The sequence below is a fragment of the Zootoca vivipara genome, chromosome 13, assembly GCF_965207765.1.
Source record: "Zootoca vivipara chromosome 13, rZooViv2.hap1.1, whole genome shotgun sequence".
Lineage (NCBI taxonomy): Eukaryota > Metazoa > Chordata > Lepidosauria > Squamata > Lacertidae > Zootoca > Zootoca vivipara.
The window spans coordinates 27,172,950-27,200,184 of record NC_142596.1 but is presented as its reverse complement, the minus strand read 5'-3'; the positions used below and the strand labels follow the sequence as shown (position 1 = coordinate 27,200,184).

At 43.9% G+C, this 27,235-nt stretch overlaps 1 protein-coding gene across 6 annotated transcripts; it reads left to right on the top strand.

Annotated features, from left to right (window-relative positions):
- The first annotated feature begins 8,106 nt into the window (after positions 1-8,106).
- Positions 8,107-26,978, top strand: GOLM2 (golgi membrane protein 2). Of its 6 annotated transcripts, none has more exons than XM_035131310.3 (11): positions 8,107-8,268; positions 9,761-10,129; positions 13,271-13,325; positions 14,726-14,828; positions 15,947-16,037; positions 16,776-16,920; positions 17,217-17,297; positions 18,059-18,154; positions 19,525-19,683; positions 23,137-23,304; positions 25,296-26,978. In XM_035131310.3, exons 2-11 carry the CDS (start codon positions 9,803-9,805, stop codon positions 25,364-25,366), a joined length of 1,296 nt encoding a protein of 431 aa, XP_034987201.1. In that variant the 5' UTR covers positions 8,107-8,268; positions 9,761-9,802; the 3' UTR covers positions 25,367-26,978. The 6 variants fall into 6 exon arrangements, with proteins under 6 accessions (XP_034987201.1, XP_088512925.1, XP_034987202.1 ...); XM_088656799.1 differs by having other exon boundaries at positions 8,107-8,466; XM_035131311.3 differs by having other exon boundaries at positions 8,107-8,700.
- Positions 26,979-27,235: the final 257 nt, after the last annotated feature.

Genomic DNA, 27,235 nt, shown 5'->3' with positions numbered 1-27,235 from the left:
TTGTCTGACAGTTTGTAGCCCAGGAAGTCCACCTCTTTGGTGTGAAACTTACACTTCTCCAGCTTCACATACAGGTGGTGCTCCTTCAGGCGCTGCAACACCTCTCTGACATCCTTCACATGCTGCTCTGGGTCATTGGAGTAAATAAGGATGTCATCCAAGAAGACCAGGCATTTCTTGAAGAGGAGGGACCCCAGGACGTGGTGCATGAAGGCCTGGAAGCATGCTGAGCCCCCTTGCAAACCGAAGGGCATCACCAGATATTCAAAAGAGCCGAGAGGCGTGAACATCATGGTCTTCCACTCATCGCCTTCCCAGATCCTGATCAAGTTGTACGCCCCCCTCAGGTCGAGCTTGGTGAAGATCTTGCCCCTGCATGCCGCTGTCAGCAGATCGTCCACTCTGGGCATCGGGAAAGCCACTGGTTCTGTCATGTTGTTCAGGCGCCTGAAATCCACCACCAGACGGCGCTGTTGCGTGTCTTTCTTGTCCACCCAGAAGACCGGGCTGCCCCCTGCTGCCTTGCTTTCTCTGATGAACCCCCGCTTGAGGTTCTTGTCTATGAACGCACGCAGATCCTCCAGTTCCTGATCTGACATGGAGTACAGCTTGGCTGGGGGTAGCGTGGCCCCTGGCACCAGGTTGATCTGACAGTCAAAGGACCTGTGGGGGGGTAGGTGGTCGGATTCCGCTTCACTGAAGACCTCCTGCAGGTCCCAGTACTGCTTGGGTATCGCCTCACCCCCCTTGACGTGCATGGTGGCCACCGTGGCTATTGGAGGCCCCTCCCCTGGTTGGTGCTGCATGCAATGTTCCAGACAAAAGTCCGATCCAAACGTGATGCATCTCTGGTGCCAACTGATGGAGGGGTCATGGCGCGCCAGCCAGCTCATGCCCAAGACGATGGGGGGGTCTGAGATGGTGGTGACGTTGAATGCCAGTGTCTCTGAGTGTCGCCCCACCGTCATTCTCATGGGGGGGGGTCTGGTGGGTGATGGCCCCTCCCAGCAACTCCCTGCCGTCAATGGTGGAGACGTGCAGGGGAAAATCCAGCTGCAGAAGTTGGATCTGGTGCGCTTCTGCAAAGTTTCTCGAAAAGAAGTTGGCCGACGCCCCCGAATCGATTAACGCGAGGACCGTCAGGGGATACCCATTAGGGAGCGTTAGCGTCACTTCTAGAACCACCCCTGCTCTGGGGGGGGGTGGGCTGGTGCTGCTCCTCGCTGTGCGGGCGGGTGGGTTGGGGCTGTTGTGTGCTGACTGCGCCTGGCTGCTGCCCCTTGTCTCCTGCAGCCAGGCTGTCTCGTTTCCCTGCTGTGGTGCTGCGTCAGTGGGGGAGGGCACAACCGTTCCCGCCTTTCCTTGCCATTCCCTGCGAAGTGGGCAGTCTCTGACGAGATGCTGAGGGGAGTTGCAGAGAAAGCAATTCCCGCCTCTTCCCTCCTTGCGTCTTGGCGCCGCTGGGGTTTGAAAAGCCCCCGCGCGCGCGTGCTATCAATTTGCATGGGTTCCTGGTCTTGGCTGGCCCCTGGCATGGCGTGAGATGGTTGTTGGGGGAGTGGCTTCTCCTGCGACCGTGGGAACCAAGCCCGCTTTGCGCGCGTTGCTTGCTTGTCGTTCCACCGGGATTCCTGTCTCACCCCCACCGCCAGAGCCGCTTTGCTCAGCTGATCCATATTACTGGGCTTTGGACCTCTCGAGAGCTCATCTTTCACATCCTCATTCAACCCCAGGTAGAACGCCGCTTCCATCGGAGGCGAGTGCAGTTCCCACCCCAGTCTGTGCACCAGCATGGTGAATCTTGACCAATATTCGCGAACTGTCATTGTTCTTTGTCTTAAATTATGCAGTTCCTCTTTGGTCTGGTCCATATGGCTATCGGACGCATACATAGTTTTTAAAGCCTCTAAAAATAGTTTGACATTCTTCATGCAAGGATTTTTTGTCGCGATTAACGGTCTGAGCCACTCCCTGGCTGCCCCGGTAAGGTGTTCCACAATAAACGCTACCCTGTGCCCATCATCAGGGAACTCATCATGGTGCAGCTCAAGAGCATACACGATCTCAGTCTCAAAGCCATGATATTCCCTCGGGTCTCCATTGAACTTGCTTACTAGGGTCCCTGCTCTCCTTCCTGGCAGCACTTGGAGTTGGGCTCCCCCTCCTCCCTTGTTTCTCTCTGCATCCAACTTGTTTTGGAGGTCCACGGCTACCGCCCTTAACTGCTGCTCTTTCTCCTGAAGTGCTCTCACCTGTTCAGCAAGGTTGTGCCTGTCCTCTTTAATTTTCTCCGTTTCTTGCTTCGCCGCCTTTAATTCCCCCTGTGCCTGCAACGCCAGTTCCTGCAGGTCCTGCTGGGCTTTCTCCGCGATCTGCCGCCATGTCTCCGCTTCTGGCGCGCTCATCCCGGCAACTCCAAAGTAGCCCAAAAAAGATTCGGAGGTTGCTGTCACAGTGGTCGGATGGGACTACTTCAGAGTAACGACTCTCCACCGCTCTGCATTTTATCTTTTTATTGGTGCTGCGTATTTACAGTGCTAAAGGTAGAGCTATTTACAGAGACACATCTTTTCAGCTTTCATCAGAACCTCCGAATGGCTTTTGGCGCGTCTTGCGCCAGCATAACAACTTGGGGAGCCCCATCCTCTTCCCCCGACGCTTTCTGCGAAGTTCCGGAGTTGGGGGGATGGGTCTGCCCCCCCTCTTTCCTCCTTCCTGTCCCACCTGGGACGCTGGCTCTTCTACCCTGCCAGAGCCTTGGACCCCACTTCCTGTTTCCCCACTGGAGCTGGAGCTTTCCCTGCTCTCAGTCGTGCTCTGGGCTGGGCTGGAACTCAGGAGGGGAGGGGCTTCGCGGTACCCCTTGCCCCTCACAATATGTGTGAAGGGGGGGAATCCTGAGAGGTTGGTTGTGTTATAAGAATTTTAAGGTCTTTGATATATAATAAATGTTCATAAATGTACAAGGCAAACACGTACATAAATATATAAACCAATGACTGAAAACAGTACAGCAAGACAGTCCTGAAAACATTTTGACTCCCAAACTGACCAAATGCTTCTCTGCAAGAAGGGAGGGGGTAAGAGAACCTTCCCATTGTCTCAGGAATGGGTCCCTCGACTTACGAAGTACTGTACTTGACTTACGAAATTTCGAGTTACGAATGGAAAAAAAAGGCTGCACGCTTACGGTTTTTTTTACATCCGAAAGGAAAACGGTTGCGGTTTAGATGGGGTTTTCTCGACTTACGAATTTTTCCGTTTCCAATGCATTCCTATGGGAAACCACTTTTTTCGACTTACAAACTTTTCGACCTACGAGTGTGCATTCGGAACGGATTAAATTCGTACGTCGAGGGACCACTGTAATTACCATCTCAAAGAAATGGCCAGACTACCGGGAAAGGCAATTAGATAAGGCATTATCAGATAACCTGGCAGACAGGAAAAACAACACCAATGACAAACTTAGTTGGTCTCTAAGGTGTTACTGGAAGGGATTTTTTTATTTTGATTCAAATTTCTGTTGTGATGTAGGTATGATGTATCTGGGGGGTGGTCTTGGGCTACACCCCTTCTGTGGTGTATGTATGATGTATATATGATGTATGTGATGTATGTATGATGTATGGAGGGGTGTCCCTGCTCCAGGGCAGGGAATTTCAAAATGTCTATACAGTGGTACCTCTAAAAGGTAAAGGTAAAGGGACCCCTGACCATTAGGTCCAGTCGTGACCGACTCTGGGGTTGCACGCTCATCTCGCATTATTGGCCGAGGGAGCCGGCGTATAGCTTCCAGGTCATGTGGCCAGCATGACAAAGCCGCTTCTGGCAAACCAGAGCAGCACATGGAAACACCGTTTACCTTCCCGCTGTAGCGGTTCCTATTTATCTACTTGCATTTTGACGTGCTTTCGAACTGCTAGGTTGGCAGGAGCTGGGACCAAGCAACGGGAGCTCACCCTGTCACAGGGATTCGAACCGCCGACCTTCTGATCAGCAAGCCCTAGGCTCAGTAGTTTAACCACAGCGCCACCTGGGTCCCTTACCAGTGGTACCTCTACTTACGAATAACTCTACTTACGAATATTTCTACTTACGAATGGAGCTCCGTCCGCCATCTTGGATGCGGTTTAGATAGGGTTTTTTCTACTTACAAATTTTGAGATAGGGTTGCTTCGACTTACGAATTTTTTCTCCCAATGCATTCCTATGGGATTCGACTTACAAATTTTTTCTACTTACGAATGTGCGTTTGGAACGCATTAAATTCGTAAGTAGAGGTACCACTGTATAAGGGTAGGCACACCTTTGTTCTGGGTCCTCCTCCTTTCTCCTGCGTGTGAGGGGAGCACCCTGTTGCAACAGTTCCATAAAGATCAGGCTTACTAGCTTCTTTGCTTCTCAGTATTCTCTGGTTGGCCTCTGTTATTATCTCCTACCGATGGACTCTATAAGGGCTCTTGTGTACCCCATAAGTGAATAAGGGCAGATTTTGTTTACATTTAATATTTTAATTAAATCTACTCCTTCCTTACATTTTATGGCCCTCCACCACCACAGGGAGCCTTGTCAAGGCCCTCTGCTGCCACGGGGAAGCGCAGCGCACCCTCCACCACTGCAGGGACGTAAGGCAGGACCTTCTGCCACTACAGGGAGGCTCGGCAAGGCCCTCTGCTGCTGCAGGGAAGCGTGGTGCACCCTCTCTTGCTGCAGGGAGGTATGGTTTGCCCCCCACTGGCCCAGCAAGACCCTCCGCCACCACAGATATATTATATTTAGCTGGCGACATATTGTGATGTTGAAAACCAGGTATCGCCCAGCCCTAGTACAGGCCATGGGGGGGGGGTAACAGAACCTCTTCCTCCAAAGCCCTCTGTACTTGCCAGAAGATATGGGGGAAAGGGATTTTGTGGCAACCACAAAGAGAGATTAGCTGGTGAGAACTTGTGGTAGAATAGACCCTTCTGCCAATTGTTGAAGACTCTTTTTATTGCAATAGGCTTTTGCAGCCTGAATGTTTTTTTTAAGGAAAGGGCATTTAAATAGCACTGTGCTGTTTTACTGTTTGTAATAGATATGTTTGTATATTGTTTAATTCTATAATAGTTTAATTACTTTTTAATTATTATCTTTTATATGGTTTTAGCCTTCAGTATTTTATCTATATTGTTTTAATTTGTGTAAGCCTTCTTGAGTCCTGATCTGGGGAAAAGGTGGGATATAAATAAATTAATAGTACAGTAATAGACTACTGATACCCTGTTTCCCCTATTTTAAGATGTAGTCATAAAATAAACCATAGTAGGATTTTTAAGCATTCAAGGAATATAAGCCATACCCCGAAAATAAGACATAGTGATAGGCGCAGCAGCAATGCCGGCCATGGCAGGAGGAAAAAAATAAGACATCCCCTGAAAATAAGCCATAGTGTGGTTTGTTTTGGTTTTTTTTTTTGAGGAAAAATAAATATAAGACGGTGTCTTATTTTCGGATAAACACGGGTAATAGAGGGGGAGGCACAAAATCCAGAAGGATGAATAGCTTGGAGAAGAAAATGGGGTACATTGGTTTAGTACTTGTCAAAATCAGAAGGCATCAAATCAAAGCTACACACAAACATCTTCTACATAATTTAGGACACACTGCCACAATTTTTGACAAAAGTCAAATGGAAATGACTAAGCAGACTTTAGGACCAATATTTTAATTGCTTTAAACAACATTGGGGTGGAGACTCGGTCATGCATACTTTTCTTTTGTCCAAGAGGCAGGACTAAAAGGTGGAAATTGCAGGGAAGCTGATTTTGGGAAAACATGAGGAGACAGTCCCTAATGATACAAGCTGTGTACCTCAGGAAGTGTGGGCTCTCCTTTGCTGAAGGTATTTAAGCAGAGCCAGGAACTTCTGGCTAAGTTAAGGAGATGCAACAGCACTGTACAGACCTTTATGTTTATCATGTCCAGGAAGTGCTGCCAACTGGAAACTGAAGTCATTTGGGCATCAGCTTCCTCACTCCCTTTCCTTGCCCAGCAGATGGTGCCCAAGCCACATGGAGACAAACAGAGCAAGCCTTCAACAATGCTGTTTTCGAAATGTGAAAACAACTCTCCAGGATTTCAGGCAGGAGACATTTCCAGTCCTACCCTGAGACCAAATCTGGAGCATTGCATGGAAAGTATAGATGCTACTGCTGATCTATAGCCATCTCTGGGAAAGAGGAAATGTAGTCACAATGCCACCTATGATTAATCAGGTTTCAACAGCCAAAGAAATCCCATGTTTCATGTGCCACCAGCTCCAGCACAAATGACTGTGAATGCACACCTGTACACCGACATCTCTAGGCAAAAATGGTTTTAGATTTTTATGTAAGGTCTTTATATACAGTACATCTTTTCTGGCAAACCTGAAAAGGTTTACAAACAAGCATCAGTACCTCCCTTTAAATACATATCGGCAAAAAGAAAAGAATTCACTTGGTACCTAACACCACGGAAACTGGTGCTGATATGTCCAGGAACCTCACCAAAATGCTGGAGAGGCTGCACCTCCATAGGCACATACCTCCACATCTGGTGGGAATGCCCCAAACCAACTCTTCTGGACAGCAATCATACAATAAATAAGCAAAATAACTAAGCAGGTACTAGAAGTCACCCCAGAACTGGCCCTACTGAACATCTTCGAAGATAACAAAGCCAACACACACTATAAAGAGCTCATAATCCACTTACTCTCAGCAGCCAGAAACATCATAGCCAGACACTGGAGGGACATAAACATGGAACACTGGTATCAAGTAGTATGGGAAACAGCCTTACTAGAAAAGCTAACCAATAAACTGAAACTGACACAGATTATCACATACACAGCCAACAAGACAACAACATGAAGCCACCGACATCACACAATGCAATATGGTTAACTTAACTCCCTCACATACACACAAACAAATCCAACTGCAGCCAACCAAAGACAATCAACCACACCCTAGGCCGCCCCAAACTCTCTCACCACAAAGGAAACGTAACACTGGAATAGAAAGAGAACGTACCCAAGTGAGAGCTGACACATAAACTCCATGCATACACTAAATAAAAAATAAACTTTACCGCCCCATCCTCTCTCCTGCCCCCCTCTTTTCTTCCCAACCCTATGCTGCATATAACAAACACCAATGTCTCAGGGCAAATGTAACTGATCTGTAGAAAACACAACCTGAAGAAAGAGACAATGCACGTGCTTTTGTAAACGAGGAAAATCTTTAATAAAAATTGATTTTTGTTATTTTAAAAAAGCACCAGCAAAGAGAAAAGGCAAGCGACTGAGGATTTTATTTTTATTCTGGTCTTTTCATGCCCTAATTTTAAACTAGGACAACTCTCCTCCCTGTAGCCCTGTACGTAACTGGCCGGGAGGCACCTGGCGCATCTGGATAGGGACGGCAGCTCCATTTCTGAACCAGGGACAGCAGTGCCTCCGACTCCCGCCACCTCTCTGCCCCATTATCAGCAGCTAGGTTCCTCTGTAGCCGGACAAAGCCCGTCCAGGGCTCGTCCACACAGCCCTTCATTCCCCCGCCCCGCACTCCTCAACTGACTCTTCCCTGCTCTATTAAGAAACTCAAACCAACCCAGAAGGACACCGTCCCAGGATCAAAATGTGTTTGCCGAAGGGAGGGGAGCCCAAGTCCAGCCGCCGCCGCCGCTTCCCCGTTCCCCACCTCGCGGCGCTGTGGGAACCCGCCTCCAGACAGGCCTCGGGGCTCCGCCGCGGCGGTACTCTGGGCCGCCGGACGAACGGCGGCAGCACCAATGCAGACCGGGCCTCCCATACCCGTGTGGGCACCTCATTGAGGAGGCGGCACGTCTCGTGTGAAGGGAGCCCCTCCTCGGCCGCCCCTTGCCAGCAGCCGAATCCCACCCGGCAAAGCCGAGGTCGAATCTTTTCCCTATCCGCGCACGGCCACTCTGCCGCTTCATCTCCTCAGGGACGGCTCTCTCTCGCTCGCTCTCTGCCGGGCAAGACGGAAGCCTCGCGAGACCTAGAGCGGGAACGGGGAGGGAAGGGAGGAAGGGGGAACCTGCGCTGCTTCCGCCGTTATCGCGAGAAGCGGCTCCACGGCGACAGGAACGCGAACACGGAAGTGGCGGCGGCGGCGGCGGCGCCGCTGCATCGGAAGGCGAAGACGGTTGGAAGGCGGGGGGAAAAGGCCAGGAGAGGCGGAGGCGCGCGTGGCGCGGTGGCCGGGGGAAGCAGAGGAGGTAGAGCGGCGCCTCCCGCCACCCTCCCACACTCCCCGGATAGTGGGATGGGCCTCTTCCTCCCGCATCAGCCCCTCCTTCTCCCCTCCTGGCGGGGACGCGACCTCGCGGGGCTCCTCGCTCGGCCTCTCTCGGGCTCCTGCAGAGGCGGCCCAAGCCAGAGAAGCCTGGGCAGCTGCAGCTACTATTCTTTACACGGCGAGCCTGGGAGCTGGGAAAACGGGGTGCGGGGGGGGCGACGTTGGCTAATAGCACCTCCCCCACCTGCGGCCAAGAGGACTCGGCTGGGGAGGGGTTAAAATGTAAGGGGGGAGAGAGATGCGGCCAGCCGCCAGCACAGCAACGGAGACAATTCGGGGGAAGCTCTTGCATGCAACGCTGAACCAGCCCCCTCCCCTCTACGATCCCCTCCCCTATCTTCCCGCACCAAAGGTGGGCGCAGTGTTCGGCTTTGATGCAGAGCATGATTTAGAGCTAGGACCTGGGTGCTCTACGGGCTTTCCCCCTCTTCCCCATCTGCCCTGAAAAGTGGGAGAGGGTCCATCGTCTGGCCTCATTTTTGGTTTCTGTGACGGTTTCTACGTTGCCTTCATTGACTTGTATTTGCCTTACTCTAGTCCAGTGGCTGCCGAACTCCGCCCTCCAAATGTTTCAGGGCTACAATTACCACCATCCCTGACCACTGGTTCTGTTAGCTAGGGATGGGAGTTGCAGTCCCAAAACATCTGGAGGGCTGAGTTTGGCTACCACTGCATCTAGTCTAAACTTTATTTTAACCTGCTCCCATAACCCTGGCATACAGAAGAAAGAACAAGCTAGGCCAGGGATAGGCAACACAAGGTCCATGGGCCGGATGCGGCCCAATCACCTTCTCAATCCGACCTGTGGACGGTCCGGGAATCAGTGTTTTTACATAAGTAGAATGTGTCCTTTTATTTAAAATGCATCTCTGGGTTATTTGTGAGGTCTGCTTGGTGTTTTTACATGAGTAGAATATGTGCTTTTATTTAAAATGCATCTCTGGTTATTTGTGGGGCATAGGAATTTGTTCATTCCCCCCCCCTCAAAATATAGTCTGGCCCATCACATGGTCTGAGGAACAGTGGATCGGCCCATGGCTGAAAAAGGTTGCTGACCCCTGAGTTAGGCAGTCCCCTCTCCATGCACTGGCAAGCCATTACAGTAACCTATGTGCAGACTAAAAAAGTCAAATTTCAAAATCATCCTATTTTATTAAGAGCTGGTTTTGGAAATTAGTAGGTAGTTGCCTTCTCTCCAATGTTAAATAAATGCTTTAGATTATTTCTCAGTATGCCTTAAGATAAAAACAAACTTGTTTTTATTTATATACAATGCAATGGAAGCTGAACACAGCCCAGTCAATGATTCTGTGTATTCCCATTTTTTATATTTTGTTTCTGAAAAGTCAGTGGGGTTTTTGTTTTCTTTCTCTACTTACTTGTGCTGACTTGGGTACTTTCTTTCCTGGTAGGTGCAGTGAGAAGCTGAAGCGCCCCCCTCCCCAGCCTCCCCCATGGTGGGGTTTGGGGCCAACCGGAGGGGCGGCCGTCTCCCTTCGTTCATCTTTGTTGCCTTGCTGCTAGTCATTGCCGTCCTTGCCTTCAATTACTGGACTACCTCATCCCGCCAAACGGTCCTGCAGGAGGAGGTGGCAGAGTTGCAGGGCCAGGCCAAGCGCAGTGATGTTGCCCGGGGGCGCTTGGAGAAGAGGAACTCTGAGCTCTTGCTCCAGGGGGAGCTGCACAAGAAACAGCTGGAGCAGAAGGAAGCTGAGCACAGCCAGCTGAGCAATCAACTGCAAGCCAGGGAAGGCCAGATAAAGAAGTGTGAAGAGAGCAGGGTGAGGTGTCATTGCATATGATGGTTGCTTGTGTCTATTTTATGCTGTCTAGTACTGTATATTCCAAACAGCATGTCCAAAACTAATTGGTCACCAGCTGCCTTTTGTGACTCAGGATCACCTCCTGGTCACCAAGTGGAGATTTCCTGTCCTAAGGTTTACCTCTGAAATCTCCACAGAGGAGAGCAAGGGCAGCTGTTATTTACCATTGAGCTTCTAGCTTTCCCTTTCAGATCTACTCCCATGAAGCCTTTTGATCTTTTGCTGATGTAAAAAAACTGCAAAGCTCTTTCATGTGGTTTCAGCCCACCCACCCCCATCTCTCCCTCTGCCCCTCCCTTTTCTCCACTGTTTAATGAGGCATGTTTTCAGTTTTCAGCTTTGCTTTCTGTTCCTAGATAGGAGAGGGGTGGTAGATTCCCCTCCTCATCTTACTTCAGAAGAGAAGGGGTGTGTATGGGTGTGCTTTTAAGCAAAATGAGCTTTGTTTTGGGAGGGAGAGAATGAAATCAAGGAAGAGTGGGGAGGTTGCTTTGTTGTTGTTGTGACAAATTGCTTCCTTCTGCTTGCGGGCATTCCTTCCTTTTTTACATAATGGTTTGGGACCTCCTCTCTTCCCCCAACCCCCATTATTTAGGAGGAATATTATGGCATTTTAAAGACGTAACACATTTAAGCTCACTTTGTCAGACTGCTGAATGCAACTGTAGCCTACAAATGTTTATTTATATCACAGAAGTCTTGACAGCTTGTTGTTTTATTGTGTTGAATCTCTTAAGACTGGAGTTCCATTAGTAGCTGTATTTACACAAGAAAACACCTTTGAGAGGACATGGCACCCATCAAGGGAGAGAGGAAAGCTGGTGCTTACATTAATCTTTTAATGTTTTAAGAGATTCTCAGATTCTAGGTTTTCAAAGGAAGGTTTGCAAAATGCATTAACATTTACAGAGTTAGTTTGTCATGGTAAATGTGGCATCCCAGGTACCCAGAACTTTTCATGTAACAGAATTTTGAAGGCTGAGATGTACAGGCAGTCCTGCAAAAAAATGTTCTTTTTGTGGAGGGGTAAATCATGGCTGGGAGTAAGGAGCCAATTTCTCCAAATTTCTCTAAAGCCTTGGTTTTCATAAATTATTCCCTATTCCCAGGATGTGTCAGAGCACTTCATTGTTCCAGCTGCCAACACTTTCATTGTGTGATCATATAGGAATAATTATGTGGCAGCAGAATGCTTTATCAATCAAAGCCATATTCCAAATGTGAATGCCTGGGTAGTACATTAATATCTGACCTCCAGGTTCAAATGGTATCAAAAGTCAGAAGAAGTAGTCCTGCAGCCTAGTAAGGGTAATGCTTGTTAAATCATATTGACATAGTAACTAATGTGCAGGCACTCTAGGTGGGGAGACTGATTATCATGACCTTTTTGGGATCAGAATGATGGGTGACTTCCTGCAAGAGTGACAGGAGAAGTGTGACCCTGTGATCCTCCTGGATATGCAGCACCTTTTGAAACTGTTGAGCATAGAGGACTGGCTCTTTGGGTTGGGAGTGCATTGGTTCCTCTCCTCTCTGCAGGAGCGGAGGGTAGCCTTGGGATACTTCAGTTGGACCCCATGGCAGTTGATCTGTGGAGTCCCTCAGAGTTCCATTCTGTCCACAATGCTACTAGCCATGCAGATTCTCAACTAAGTTTGGCCACTGTAACAGACTGGATGAGGGAGAATAAATTAAAGGTGACTTATCTTATCTGAAGATGCTGTGGCTTGGTGGTTTCTGAGTTCATGAATTAGCACAGGCACGTCAATAACTTTTAGTGGGCTGCAAGAGTACTTCGACATGGAACCTGCTGGCTGCACACTGTCTTATCACAGGATAGGGGGGTGGGGTGCAAGCCCCAAATCTGATGGCCCCCCAGCCCTCACATTGCCTTTCCAAAGCTGGGAAAGTTCTTGCTAGGATTTGAGAAGGAGGTGGGAGGACTCTAGGACCCTGCCAGAGCCTTCACACCTCCTTTCCAAAGCCCAGCGCCTCTGCCTGGGCTTTGGGAAGGCATCATGAAAACAGTTGGGGGCATAAAATGTTGCTGAGGGGTGGCTCTTGTGCCACACATTGGACCATTCTGAATTAGGAGAACAACCTATTCTTGGTGGGGTTCATTTCCCTTGAAGGAGTAGGTACAGATTCTTAAGGGGTACTCCTGGATAAATATCTCTTACTGGAGACAAAAGTATTCTCAGTATTGTGCAGTGGCTTTGCTCACCTTTGGCTGTTCCCTGTCTGGTTAGTTTAGCCACAATGATTTGTGTTCTGATAACTTCTTGTTTGGACTACTGTAATGCAGTAGTTATTACAGTATGTGGAGCTACCTTTGAATACTACTTGGGAACTGCAGCTTGTGCAAAATATGGTTTTCCATTGTTTGAGTGGGTCCACCAGCCAGTGGTTGTTACTTGGGTTCTTAAGGAACTTTCTTACAAGTCAAATCCAAGGTTTTTCAGATGATGTATGAAACCCTGATATGCCTTGGGACTTAAAATATTGAGGGAGTCTCTCTCTCTTTCTTTCTTTCTCTCGCTCTCTCTCTCCTTGCATGGGAGATTGGTTGGGGCAGGGGGCTCCTTAGCATCCCACCACTAGCTTCTGTGCGCTTCACTGGGATGTGGGGTGGTCCTTTTCTGTTGTAGTATCTGTTTGTAGGAAGGGACGCCCCAGAATTTGGTTGATACCTTCACTGCTGCCTTTTAGATGCTTGGTTGAAAATGCAGCCTTCAGTGCAATAGTGCCACTCACATTGGCAACTATTTCAACTGCTGTTTCTATGATTTGTTGTTGTTGTTTATGTTTGGTTTCATGCAATATTATTGTTACCTGCCCAGAGATCTGTGAAAGCGGGGCAGAATATAAATGAATAAAAAATTCATTGATCTGCATTCTAAGGAAACCATTTCCCCCCTGAATTTGAATGGCAGCTGGGGTCAAAGTAAATTTTGGGAAGCCTTTGTTGAAACTTTAGTTTAGGCTATTTAATAAGCTCAGTGTTTCATCAAAGTCTTGTTTACCATGATCATTTTGATAGTAACTGTAAAGTCATAATATGACCACTAATTTGCACAATACTTAATTCCTCCTTTTCAGATTAAGCTTCAGAACAACATATCATACCAAATGGCAGACATACATCGCTTAAAGGGTAAGGAGTCAAAAGAAAGGAGAAGCATGCAGCAGTTAAACCTACGGTACTAATTCTGACAGCAGTATGAAGAAAGTATACTGGTAGCAAAGTAGCAACCGGTGATGTGGATTATTTGGAGAATTGTGAATTGGAAAAGTTTCTGGTGCCCTAGAGATCTAATTTAGCAGGTTTATTTTACTTGCATTGGTAAGCAAAGCTTAAAACTTTGCAACTGTCAAGTTTGCCTAATACTCTTCCTCTTGACATGAGCTAGAGCCTTTCTTTAAAAAATAACATGCTGTGTTCACTTATCTGGCACAGAAGGGCCATTGCCTCACTTGCCATTATCCCCTTTCTGTTCCTGCCTCAAAGACGAGGGCATGAGTTCTGTTTTGTTACAAATTCTGCAAATGTGCCCTTAAATGATCTTGGTAAATGTGCCCTCAAATGTCTCATAGACCTTAGATATGCAGTAGTGTTTTGGTTTTTAAAGGGAGAGTTGAAGTTATATCCAAGTGCTATAATATTAAAATATTTTAAAGTCCTCTGGTGGATCTTACATTGCTATAAGTCAGGCATCCCCAAACTTTGGCCCTCCAGACGTTTTGGTCCTGTTAGCTAGGGATAATGGGAATTGTAGGCCAAAACATCTGGAGGGCCGCAGTTTGGGGGTGCCTGCTGTAAGTCAAAGAATTGTTTTGTTTATGCAACCATACACCACTGTAGTATGGTCTCTAATATGGTTGATTACTGCTGGTAATCTTACACTGCTTTGTCAGGTGAAGTTACAGAGTCATTTTCTCACAGAATGGAAGTCATGTGAAATAAATAACATTAAGCCATACCCTTTCCAACACTGATATTTGTTCATATATAAAGGGTGCTGGAGAGTAAATGGCAATGCTTTCCCCATACATCCATGAAGTTGATTGGGTGATATTGGACCCTAATCTACATTAAAGTGTTGTGAAGATAAAGGGGGGGGGGAGAAATATGTACACTCCTCCGAGTTTGAACGATGGGCGGGATGTAAATAAATAAGTGCTGTGGCTCCTTGGGCCCTAACATTATAGTTTGCAAGATGTAGTAGCTGTAGGAGTCTGCTTTTCTAAAATACAAGCATTAGATATTAAAAGTCGAATGTGGCATCACTGAGACAACCGTATTATGCCGCGGAGATTCCAGAAAGAAAAGTAACACCTCTTTCACACACACAAAAGTTTTCTTCTATTTTGTAATGAGGGTCCTAAACAGTTATATTTTAGGTTTTGTATCACTTGTCCAAGACATCAGCATAAGCAGAATATTCTATTTTAGCAGTGGAAAAATAGCAATTTCCCAACTTGTGGGGAAAAGTTGCATTTAAGTAATGAAGGCATTATTTGTCTAACCATCTTTACTTTTACACTTTGGCTTAGAACAACTTGCAGAGTTGCGTCAAGAATTTATTCGTCAAGAGGACCAGCTTCATGAATATAGGAACAACAATACACAACTTCTGAAAAGGTTGGAGTATGAAAGGTGAGCATAGCAATATATAAATCTGAACTGATGCCAATGTATTCTAATAATACAGAGTTCTGCAGAGTCTTTCCAAAGCTGTGCCATGAACTTTCAGATCAAAGTGGAGTCCTGCTTTTGACATCAGTGTCCTTTATTAGCTATATGCAAAAGGAGTTAGAAGAAAAGCATATTTTAGGACAGCTTTGGTAGGGTAATGCCCTTCCTGCCCTCACTGAAAAGAAGAATAGTGAAACTTCATGATTTTGACTTGCTTGCTAAAAGAAGCAAAAGAAATGGTGCTCAGAACCCATTAATCAAGGTATCCAAGGTAGAATTCCTGAGGGATGGCAATCTCTGCACCATAAATGTATTGATTATCCTACAGCACCATCAGTCAAAACACAGTGGAGGGTGCCTCACAGTTTGCAATGTTATGTGGAATGGAGGGAGAGCCAATTCCATATTCCACCTCCTGACTCAGGCAAGGAATAAGCAAACACAATGGTTTGATAGGGAAAGGTCTGACATTTTTCAATTCTTGTGGCACTTATTCATAGAATCATAGTTGGAAAGGACCCCAAGGGTCTTCTAGTTCAACCCCCTGCCATGCAGGAATCTCAGCATGCAGTGCCTCATCCAGTTTGAAACCATACCATTCCCTGCTTAGCTTTGCAAATGTGCTAGCAATTTTATTGCCGTTCATGTGTCCATAAGGAGAGTCCCCTTAATTTAGAACTCAAGTCTTAGTAGAGGCTGCAACTCTTTCCTTTGCAAAGAGCATCCATAATATTGTGGTAGAGCATCTGCTTTGTATGTAGAAGATATGAGCTTCAGTCCCTGGCATCTTCACTTAAAAGGATCTGTGGACATCTGTCATCAACTCCAGGATTCTATGATCTTGGGAAATACCGCTCTTGCCTTGGACTTTAGAGAACCACTACCAGCTGGTGAAGATGACTGATGCTAGGCTAGATGGACCGAAAGATTGGATTCATACATTCAGTGCTTTGCAAGGGAAAGAGATACTGTTTTGTTCCAGAAACCAATAGTACTTCGGCAGAGAGCATATAAAACGTGCCAATCTTGGGCAAGTTATAAAATTTGTTACCTGTGTTGTACATTATCTGTTCTGCCAGTTTTCAGTGTGGACATCAGATCAAAGAACTGAGGATGCAGCATGAAGAAAATATGAGAAAGTTAGAGGACCAAGTTACACAAGACCAAAAGGTACACCATTTAAATGCTCATTTGTTTAAGTATGTGAAGGGCCGTAGTTGATGGGTAGAGAGAGCATCTTCCTTGGATGCAGGAGGTCCCAGGTTTAATCCCCAGCATCTCCAGGTAGTGCTGGGAATGTCCAAGCAGGTAGCTTCGTATGTTCCTATCATTTTTCATAGACACTTGAGAATGGTTTGAAATACCATTTTCCTTTGGTAATTTCCTCTCTTGTTACTCATTAAGAGAAGAGTCAGGATCTAACCCAGGCATAGGCCCTCGGTCCTCCAGATGTTTTGGGACTACAATTCCCATCATCCCTGACCTGTTAGCTAGGGATCATGGGAGTTGTAGGCCAAAAACATCTGGAGGGCCGAGTTTGGCTATGCCTGATCTAACCAGCTTTCACTCCACTTGGGAATGGATAGAGGATTGCTTTGCATCTTACCCTTCACTGCTTGCTGCATGATTCTAGGATGGGTTGCCAGCACCCCTGTTGCCATGATGATGATGATGAAGATGATAATTATTATTTATACCCTGCCCACCTGGGGTAGATCAGTTCTATCCATAAAGTTGATGTTAGACTTTGTTATGAGAAAAGAGCCAAACTTGGTTGAGATAGAAGTAGAAGTGAATTTCCATTGACAACAGACTTAATCATCCTAATGGAGTGGCAAGCACACAGGATGTCTAATTCAAATGTGAATGAATGTGTTTCATAGTTGGTTCTTTACATTTTTGCAACAGGCTGCACACAGAAGCCAGTCCAGTAAGGATATTGAGAGCACCCTGAGCAATAATCCAACAATATTGAAGACAACGCAACAATTGGATGAAAAGAATGTAATTAGGAATGAAACACCTTCCACCAACAATATCTCAGATGGCAAAGGTCTGTCTAGTACAATTGTGGGTCATATCACTATGTACCTCTTAAGTGTCTTGGGAGAATGCAGAGTACCTGGCTGGCTAGGAACTCCTCAGTCTTGAGGCACAGATCTGGTGCCATTTTTACCATTGTCCAGCAATGAAGTCTTGGAGAGTGTTGCCTGCCTTCACAGCTAGCTCACTGAGATGTATTGCTTTTTGTTCAGCAAACTCTAGTCCAGTGCCTGTAACAATTCTGAATCTACTTAGAACTTAAAAGTAAGCAGCAGTAAGGAGAGAAATTTCTTCTTGTCTTGACAGAGAAAATTAAACCAGGAGATGATGCAGGCATGCCTGGGATAGAAGAGAACGACGCTGCTAAAGCTGAAGATACACTCACTGGTTAGCAAAGCTATATATATATTACTACTACTATTATTATTATTTCTAAGTAATCTAAAATCTATTATTATTGATAATTCTGAAATACCCATTTCCTCCCTCAACAGTTTGTGGTTTTTTTTATAGATGGGTTACTGATTTCAATTCCAGAGAAAGGGCTAGCTAAGTCAGATTTCAGTTTGTTGCCAAAGGTGACCAAGGGAGTTTACAAGAGGACTTGCCTGAAGAGGGGTGAAGTGCTATTGGCTAAAGCAGTTATCAGATGTGCAATAAAAAAGACAGGTGCTGCACCAGAACCTCTGGATTCCCAGTTGTCTTGATTCTTAGTATAAACTGGCAGAATTAGTTGTCACTGATTCTTGCTCATCAATAAGAAGTATGAATAGGGAGGGGGGGGACTCTTTTTTTCTTTTTCTTTTTTGCAACCCCGCAAAATTGCACTTCACTCTTCTCAGCATGTGAATGCTAGCAAATGCTGCCCTGACAAAACATTTCAAACTGGTGAGAGCGCGAACTTTTGTTATAGTATACTGGATTCTGGCCCTTGCAGGAAAGCCCCTGCTTCTGTATGGCTTATCATGAAAATATAGAAGAGCTTCTGGCAACAACTGCATTTGTACCAATCTTGGTTCATTTGTCAGAAATCAGCCCTTTCCAGAACCTATCAGTTCTCTTTTGGAACAGTGCGCTCAGTGGTTGACTTAGGATGTGCCATTGGTATTAGTTGATCAGTGAGTCATAGTGTGATTTTGTTTATTTAGCTTTGAAGAAGCCACTTGTTTCAGCTTCTCAGAATGAACCTCAACCCAATGGAAATCTTCCAACAGAAAAGCCCCATGCTCCAAATCTGGCTCAAGGTAAGAAGTCCCTGGTGTATCTTTAAAACAGGAGTAGATATTCTCCTTCAGTGAAGGGCATTCTAAAGCAGGTTATCCCTCACTCTTATGGAGGAATGAGGTCACCAGTTCGTCCCCAGCCTGCTAAGAGTCAACAGGGGGAGGGCAGTACTTTGGTTTGTGTCCAACTACAGTAGACCTGTTGAAATTAATGGTCTTAAGAGAAAAAAAGTTGTTCTCAGTCTGGCTTCTCCTTTAGTCTTTATGCAGAGCCAAGGTGAGTGTGATCTAAAACTTCTTTAAAGGTAAAGGGACCCCTGACCATGTTTAAAACCATCACCTACCTTCTCTGTTTCTCAAGTTTAGCAAAGACATTACAAAGCAGACATTATTTAGGAATGAGAGGCGTGAAGGTATACATGTGGGCAGCTTTTATTTGTAAAGTGAGCAATCCCAGAGATGATGATAATAATAATAATAATAATAATAATAATAATAATAATAATAATAATTTATTATTTATACCCCGCCCATCTGGCTGAGTTTCCCCAGCCACTCTGGGCGGTTTCCAACAGAAAAATACAATAATCTATTAAACATTAAAAGCCTACCAAAACAAGGGCTGTCTTCAGATGTCTTCTAAAAACAGAGAACAGAGAGGTGTTAATCACAACAGAGTGGAAGTGAGAAGCAAACACTAACAAGGTTAATTTAACTTGTAAAAGTGCTGAAGTTAATCCAGTTTGTTTCTCTACTCCCGTGGTTCCCAACGTGGGGCACGGGGGCAATTTGATTGGGGGGTGGCAATTCAAGAATGAGTTATTAACAGTGAATGACCTTTTAGGCTTCCTCCACTTGAATAGGAGTTCACTTTTTGAATAATGAGAATTATATGTCACGGGGTGGGGGATCAGGATTTTAGAGGTGCTTAGGTGGGGCATGGCCAAAAAAAGGTTGGGAACCACTGCTCTACGCTGTCACCATGCCATGCATTAAATTAAAGAACTGGACAAAGTGGTTTGAGTGACACAAGTGGTCACTAGACTTGGTAAGAAAGTAATGTCCAGACATGGAGAAAGCCTGATGCTTCCAATGATGTATTTGCAGCATTCCTCTTAAGGTTTTAAAAGAAGTGTGACAAAAGTATCAATAGCCAATAATGGACGACACTCCTTCTTCCCCATTCTCTTCCTTGACTACTGAGAAAATGAAAGCACAGGTGTCAGCAATGTTTGGAGAAAAATCTGTAATGAAGTTTAAAAAACCAAAACAAACAAACAAAAACACCAGGGGTTCCCCTGCCCTTCAGAAAGGTCTTCATAAGCTGCTTTTCCTTGTGCCTGAACAGTGCAAATAGTCAAAGTGCTTTAATTGTTTTTGTGCACTTCCAGGTGTAAACAGTAACCAGGATGGAAATGCTGACGTGATAAAGCAGATCCCACCAAATCCTCTTCAGCATTTGATTCCTGATCACGTCCTGGATAATCAGAAAGCTGAAAAAGAACATTTAAAAAAGGACAGAATCAGTGACTTCCAAAGAATGAAGCAAAGTAAGTTAATCAGACCCTCACTCATAATTCTAACTCAGACCCTCACTCATAATTGAAGCATCAGTTGATAAAACAATACAGTAAAACTGAAGTGTGGATTTTTTAGATGAGTTAATATTCAGGTAATGTTAATAACACCAGATCTTGTGGGGGTGGGGAGCTTTAGCTGAGGATGTGTTTGATCAATGGAAAAGAAGAGACAATAGGTCACATTTCCATTGTGAGGCACTGTGAATATGAGCAGCTTTAGATGGGCACAACTTTCAGAATCAAGTTTGATTCCAAACTTTCTTTCCTTGAATTCTTGTGGCTTGTTATAAATAGGAACTTAGTGTGCTTAAAATGTTGCTTAGTTCCAAAAGTGTTGCCTACTTTTTTTTTGCAATGTTTCTTGAGGGTTTAAGGTTCATTTTCACCATATTATGACAACATCTAACTTCAATTATTTTGTTGTGTTAAACCTAGAAATAGACTGTCTTAGGCTGCAAATCCTGTTAGTTAGTGGAGCATATACTTCAGTTTGGGCAGGTATAAGACTGCACTGTTAAACAGTTTAATAAACTCATGGATCCCTTTATTTTCATAGTACTTAACAATTCTGAATGGCTCAGAAACTGATAAATCCATGCAATGCAAGCTATATTTGAACACTTTCCCTCAAGTTAGGAATTGCTTGCATCATTGAGGGTTTGCTTTAATATACCTCTTGGAAATTTGCCTTGACATATTTATTTTATAACTTTTATATCCTGCCTTAAAGCCCAAGTTGGAAAACAACGCGAGCCAATTTTATAGAACTTCTGTAACAGTGAAAGATTACAAAGATTACCAAGTAGACTAGCCAGTCTTAAAATTACTGTCACAAGTGGGATCTGCAACAAAAATACTGTCGCATGGCATGCATCCAGGGCTTTCTATTTCTTCCTCCCTTCCTGGGGGGTTTTCAGTGATGTTTTTTGTCCTTCTACAAGCCTTTGGGTTTCCCCTCACTCTTATATGTGGATGGTGCCATTTTGCTTACATAAGGATCCAGAATGTTCCATAAAACGTCAAGAATAGGGGGAATGGTGCCCCAAACTCCCACAGCATAGTTGAAATGACAAGCTGAATTGATTCATCTTTGCCATGCTGCAGAACGCCATTGAAGATAGTGCAAGGTAGGCTCCCTCTTGAACCAATGGGGCAACTAATGAAGAAGGTCCTGTATGGCTAAAGTCAAATGTACGGACACACAAGAGTATCATCACCAGCCCTTTGAAATGGTCCTGGAAATAAATTAAAACCTAGTGCAGCTGTTTCAGCAGGAGTAGCATGCCCCTAATAAGCTGCTCTTGTTTTTTACCTGACTGCTGTATTCTGGGCCAGTTGAATATATAGTATTTCAATATGTAGTATTTGTTGCTCCGATTCTATTTGCTGAAGATTACAGTTATGGCTGTCTGGTTTCTCCCACCATATTTGCTATGGGTATTCTCCCCCAAGCCACACCCCTGTATGGACATAGAATGTGAAACCGTATTGCTGTGTAAGGGTCTCAAAGTAATGACCGCCTATGCAACTTAGCAAGATTGTTGTTGTGTTTGAAAACAGCCTTGGGCTTATAATCTCTTTATACAGATGCAAGTAATTCAAGTGATTCCAGGAACTTTCCACTTTATTGATTTGAATTTATTAAATGCTTTCTATAAAATATTTCTAAGCAATTTGACTATTAAAAACAATAACGGTAAAAAGTGATTTTAACTTTTAGACATGGGAACTTCAGAGTTCTCTTGTGTGGCTGAATGGTAATGGAAGAATTTTTGAGAGAACTTTAAAATAACCACAACAAATGCTTGGGATATTACCATAGACCAAGCCAGGGCTGAGGAACCAGATCTACTTTGAAATCCAGATCCTGATCTGTTCCCTCCATCTGCAGGTCATTTTGGCAGGTGGGTCATGTCAAATGACACCCAGTGATTCAAAGTTCAAGCCACAGGGTCACCTCCAGCTCTAGTGTTATAGTCCCACAACTCTAAGAGATGAGCTTCTGCCTGCTGCTTTTCCAAGAGCCAGTAGCTGCTTATCGCCAATCTTAGCACTGTGATGCTTAATGCTATAAGTAGAGATAAGAGATCACTCCTCTCCAATACAAACTTAGTACTTTGTAATGTTGTGCCAGATTCAGAGGCCTGGTAGGCCAAAGATTCTCCACTTTGTACCCCCAAGTACAAACATTTTTTATGTGAGCATGAATTCCTCAGTGCACCTGTTGGCACTTCTGGTTCTGAGCAGATTATCTGACAAGGAAGCATTTAAAATTTCTCAAAATACTTTTAAAATTGCTTCATAGTTTAGCTGTGGCTCTGGAAATGAACTCTTGAGCCTTCTTTTTTTCCAGATCTGCAACGTTGGGCAAGCATTTAGGAAATAAGTTGTAAATTATTTTAATTTTATGAAGCTTCTAATTGTTTGCATCAGTCATTCTTAGCTGTAATTTTTCAAGATACAGAAAGCAGATTAAGCGTGACAGTGTAACTGGAGAACTTTCAATCATTGAAGTCTTTACTTGCCACTTACTGCTCATTTCATATGGAAGATTTTAGCGAACTTTATTTGCTTGCAGCTTATTGTCAACTCTCTGCTGTAGTCCGTATTTCCAACACTCAAGTGTGTGTGTGTTTATCTTAGCTGTTTAGCTCAAGTGTTCAGTTCGTAAATATTGCTATTGGAAAACACCAAAGGCCTATGCAAGTTTTCATCTTCTGGAAATGTCAGTAGCCTTCTTTTGCAGAATCCTAAATGGCTGAAAGATAAACTTTGTGTTGGGCTCAGATCTTTGCCCAAAGTTGACTCTTCCTCTGCTACTAGCATGACACTGAATCTTACTTTTTGCTCATGCATATAGTGTGAGGTGTATTCTTTTCTTTGGTTTAATCTATATTTTCACTGTGTAGAACTACTTTCCATTTTTTAAAAGTTTCTAAAGCTTTGAAAAATTCAGATTAGAAAATAGTTACATTAAAGGCTATAGCATATAAACGATTCTAAAGTTCAGGTCTTGTCAAAGCAACCAAAATCTTTTGGTAAAGTTTCATTAATACAAGATGCTCACTTATTCCTAAAAGGCAATTGCTTTCTTTTGAGGCAAGTGTTTTGTGTCGTTGGTACAAAACACTAGAGATTTTAAGGGGCTAGAGATTATAATGAAAGGTCATAAAATTTAGTGCTCTGAAGTTCCAGGCAGAAGGATTTGTTTTTTAAAAAAACAAATAAGCAAGGCTTTGAACTGCTGAATATTTTTTCTCAATTTATAGTGCTGCAAGGATTATTTGCAACCAAACACTTTTAAACACTTTTCTGAGTTCAGCTTCCTTCCTGCTTCTCTTTACTCCACTTTTTTTCTCTCCCCCTCTCTCCTCCTCCCCTTCATCCTGGCCTCTGACTATAAATCCTTTGCCTACTTCACAGGCCGGTTCTTTGATGAGAATGAGTCCCCTGTTGATCCGCAACATGGCTCTAAACTGGCGGATTATAATGGGGATGATGGGAACGTGGGTGAGTATGAGGCAGACAAGCAGGCTGAGCTGGCCTACAATGAGGAAGAGGATGGTGATGGTGGTGAAGAAGACGTCCAAGGTGAGCTTGGGCCTTGTCTCCATCCCATTCATGTGATTCCCTCACTTGAGAACCATGCTGCAGTGGTGTAGAGATGCACTATTTAGCTGCTTAGAAAGGTCCTGCTGTGAACAGACAGCTGAATTTTGACTGTGTCATCTTCTAGCAGTTCAGTTTGTGAAGTAACTCTAGAACTTGAAGCAATTTCTAATTGGTAGTAGATATGGTTTTTTCCAGTAGTCTTGAATTTGTACCAGAGGGAGTCAAGGGGACTTTGATGAGGCTGGTTCTTGCCTATGCAGGGCATGATAAAACCATTCTTGAAGGTGTTGCTGTGTTTTCCTCCTTATTGCCAAGGACTAACATGGTGGCCGTCTAGGAATTAATTTGTGTCTAGCTATTACGAAAGCATGCGGATCTGGCATACGCCAAAGCTGAATCTGTAGCCATCACAGTTGTGATTAACTATAGCTATCTGGAATGTTCTTATGCCTTACTAATATACATAATCGGTGGACCTCCATGGTGCATTTCTGTTGCTTCCAATACCTAAGGTGTTCTCATGCATGCTCTCATCTTGCACTTGGCTGACGCCTTGGTCCATCACCCTCTTTTACCTGTTTGCTTCCATTGCTTGTGTGTGTGTTGTGGTATCGCTTCCAAACCCTAAACTGCCTCTACCAACTTCAAGAACAAAATAACACATAGCAATTTTTTTTTGTACTGCAGATGACTCAAGAAATTAGTAAGAATAGCTTCCATAGTTCAGTTTTCCAAATCACATTAGGGCCCAAACTGGTATTCATGTTAACTAAACCCCTTTTCTTTCTTTACCCTGCCCTCCCTGGAATACAGCAGTTTTCCCATTCATTTCAAGGGCTCTTATGGAGACATCCTCTCAGTAAATTATGAAATGTGAAATACACATTTATTTTGCATCTTCCCAGGATAAGATGTTCTCATTTTCCAAAGCTTCATTCTTGACACCGGTGTTCTAGTCTTTTGGTCAGTTGAAATTCTTTTAAATTGGCCTGCCTGCAAGTACCATAGAATTTTAAGAGGGTGTTTTTGTTTAGTTTGGAATGAAGTGCTGCTGGCATTTCTTTAAAAAAATATGGTTTTTTCCTATCAGGGAAGGTGGTAGGTCCAGTACACATTAAGTGACAGAACAACTTCTATTAACTTACAATCACATTCTCACAATCACATTGTAAGCATAATTGTATGTGACATTAATCTGTTGGGAGACCATAAGAGAAAATGATATTAGTAGTCTCTAAATACATTCCTGTCTGAATTCCCTCATGTAAGTATTGGGTGATAATGAAGTTTAAATCAAACTAGGTGCTATCCTTCAAAACACTGTATATTTGTGTGCAAACAGATTATATTGCAGCTCTTTTTATGCCTCTTGTACCTGTACCTATCAACAACATTCGTCCACAGCAGTTGATTGTGGGAGGGTTACTTCTGGTTGGATGGACACTGCCTTTGTGTGCCTAGCAGCAGGGTTTCAAACTGGGTGTGCATGTGTAAGATGTCTTAAGGTAAAGCTACTGTTCAATTAATTCTAGTATGCTGTAAAAATCTAGAGGGGTATGGAGAACACCAGTTCAGAATCAGTACAGCTAAATACCTTACTTATCCTACTAAGCCAAAGGGGTGGGTAACCTGCAGGTTGGTTTGCTCACAAGCTCCTGTGAATCCTCCTTGGGGTTGTGTTCTGTATAAAATGATACAGATGGGATGGGAAAGAGTGAATAGGAAGGAAAACAGTGGTTCAAAGCAGAAAGTTTACAGAAATGCAGACCTCTAGAGCAAAGGGTGTTAAGTAATTGTTTCTCTTGGCAAAGCATCTTGCATACAAAAATTCTGGATATGCACACTTCACACACCCGCAATCTATATGGAAAGGCAGTGATTCGTTTTTTCTCAACACATGGTCCTGTGGGTTTCCAGAGAACTTACGGTACTCAAAAAACTTAATGTTGGTTTGCTTCCTTTGATTCCAGATGATGAGGAGAGAGAGCTTCAAATGGATCTTGCAGACTACGGAAAACCACACTTCAACGATGTACTTTAAATTCCAAATTACCTTTATCTGAGGAATTCTGCAAGAGGAAAAAAACACAACCGATTTCTCAGTATTTACTGTAAGAGACACTGAAAAGAATGACAGCAAAAAGTTAACAGTGGAAGGAAAGGTAAAATGCTGTGTATATGTATATAGTTGTACTTATTTCGCTAATGAACAGAATCAGAGGTGGTTTGTTCTTTTAGGAGATGCTTAATAACCTGAAACTACGCAAAGTTGGGTGCACCAGGCTCTTTATTGGACTGGGCAGTAAGACTGTTCCTTACCTGTAACCTTTGAAATAATAGATAACATTGCAAAATAACTTAGGTCAACATGTTTCTGAAACTAAGCCACTTTGTAAACTGGAGAACTTTGTACAGTTTGTATCTTATATATGAATTACTTCATTGCAGGAATAACTGTACAGATGGGACACTCTTTGATACCACAATGTATTTAACCCATGCAAGCAAATTATTCATTTCTCTTACTGTTGTGACTTGCATTTTAGAGACTACATTTCATTTTGAGAAAGTTGACTGAAAATGTGTTTGTGTTTTATGAAAGAACTTTCCTTACTATAACTAAGGAAGGTCTGTGTGATACATACTACATTAATTCTATATGAGACAATATTGTTAACTCTAGGAGAGTGACTAAAGTTATCCATAGTAAAAATGCAGCAACATTGTAGTAATTTTATAGGATAATTGCCAGTTTAAATCTGCAAAACCTACAACCAGTATTTCCAACACATAAAAGCTATAAATATTTTATTTGCCTTTGTTTTTACAGCAGTGATTTCAATCTTATGCAATAATAGCCGAATGTAATGGAGAGTGGCTAAAAGTGCAATCTCATCAGTTTCTTCATTCATTCCTGTCTGAACCTCTGATGTGTTTGAGAATTGGAGTCATGCTCAGTTTGTTTCAACTTCAGTGCTGTAGTATGGATTACTCAAAACGCTGGGCATGTTCCATGTTCTTGCGGTTTTGTACTGTGTTTTGTGTAAGAGGTCTTTTTTTGTTTTTGTTTTGATGTTTAAGCACTTTCTGAAGTTCACAGAAATGGTTATGCCCATCTATATCCTGAGCAACAAGTTATTAACCCTAGTTATCAACAAGGGCTACTGTGAATAAAGAATTTAGGTCCTATGACAGGGTTGATTGTACTTCATGATTTCTGCTGTACTCAGGTTATTGGTCTTTTTGGGTAAGTTAAACTTAATTTGCAGTAATTTAATTAACAATTTGCATTGAATAAAAAGAAGAGATCTGTTTAAGACTTCCCTTAGAACAGTGTTTATTTCTGACAACAAAAATGGAAGTTTGTGCTTGGGCACTTCTCGAGCACACAAACCTGGACACATGAGTGGTGACTGTTCATCTTAGTTTTATTTTCAAGCTGTAAAACTTACAAGGCTGAGCCTGCCTTAGAGGTAGTTTCTCTCCCCCTCTCCCTGCCACCGTTCCTAACACCTCTTTCTCCATAAGTCTTCAGTGTTGTACTTTGTGAATTGACCAAAATGTGTCTGCCCTAAATTAGGTGTAATTTTATTAGGATTTTGCTGTTGAAATCCAAAATTTAATAGATTCTAATAAAACTTAATGCAGTTTTAGTGCTTGTCTTTGTGTCCTTTCAACCATCCAGTGAAGGAGGGCAGTGTGTTCCAGGGATGTGCTGCTCTCCATTCTATGAACCTGGTCAGCCTCACAAGCTGTCCATGGGGGAATTTTTATGATGCACTCGAGGCATAAGTCATGCTTCTGACCTTATGATATAAAAGACTGCCTTCCCCAACATGGTGCCTCCAGAAGGTTTGGATTTCAATTTCTATCAGCTCTAGTCAGCCAGAGGCTGAAAGTTGTAGTCCAG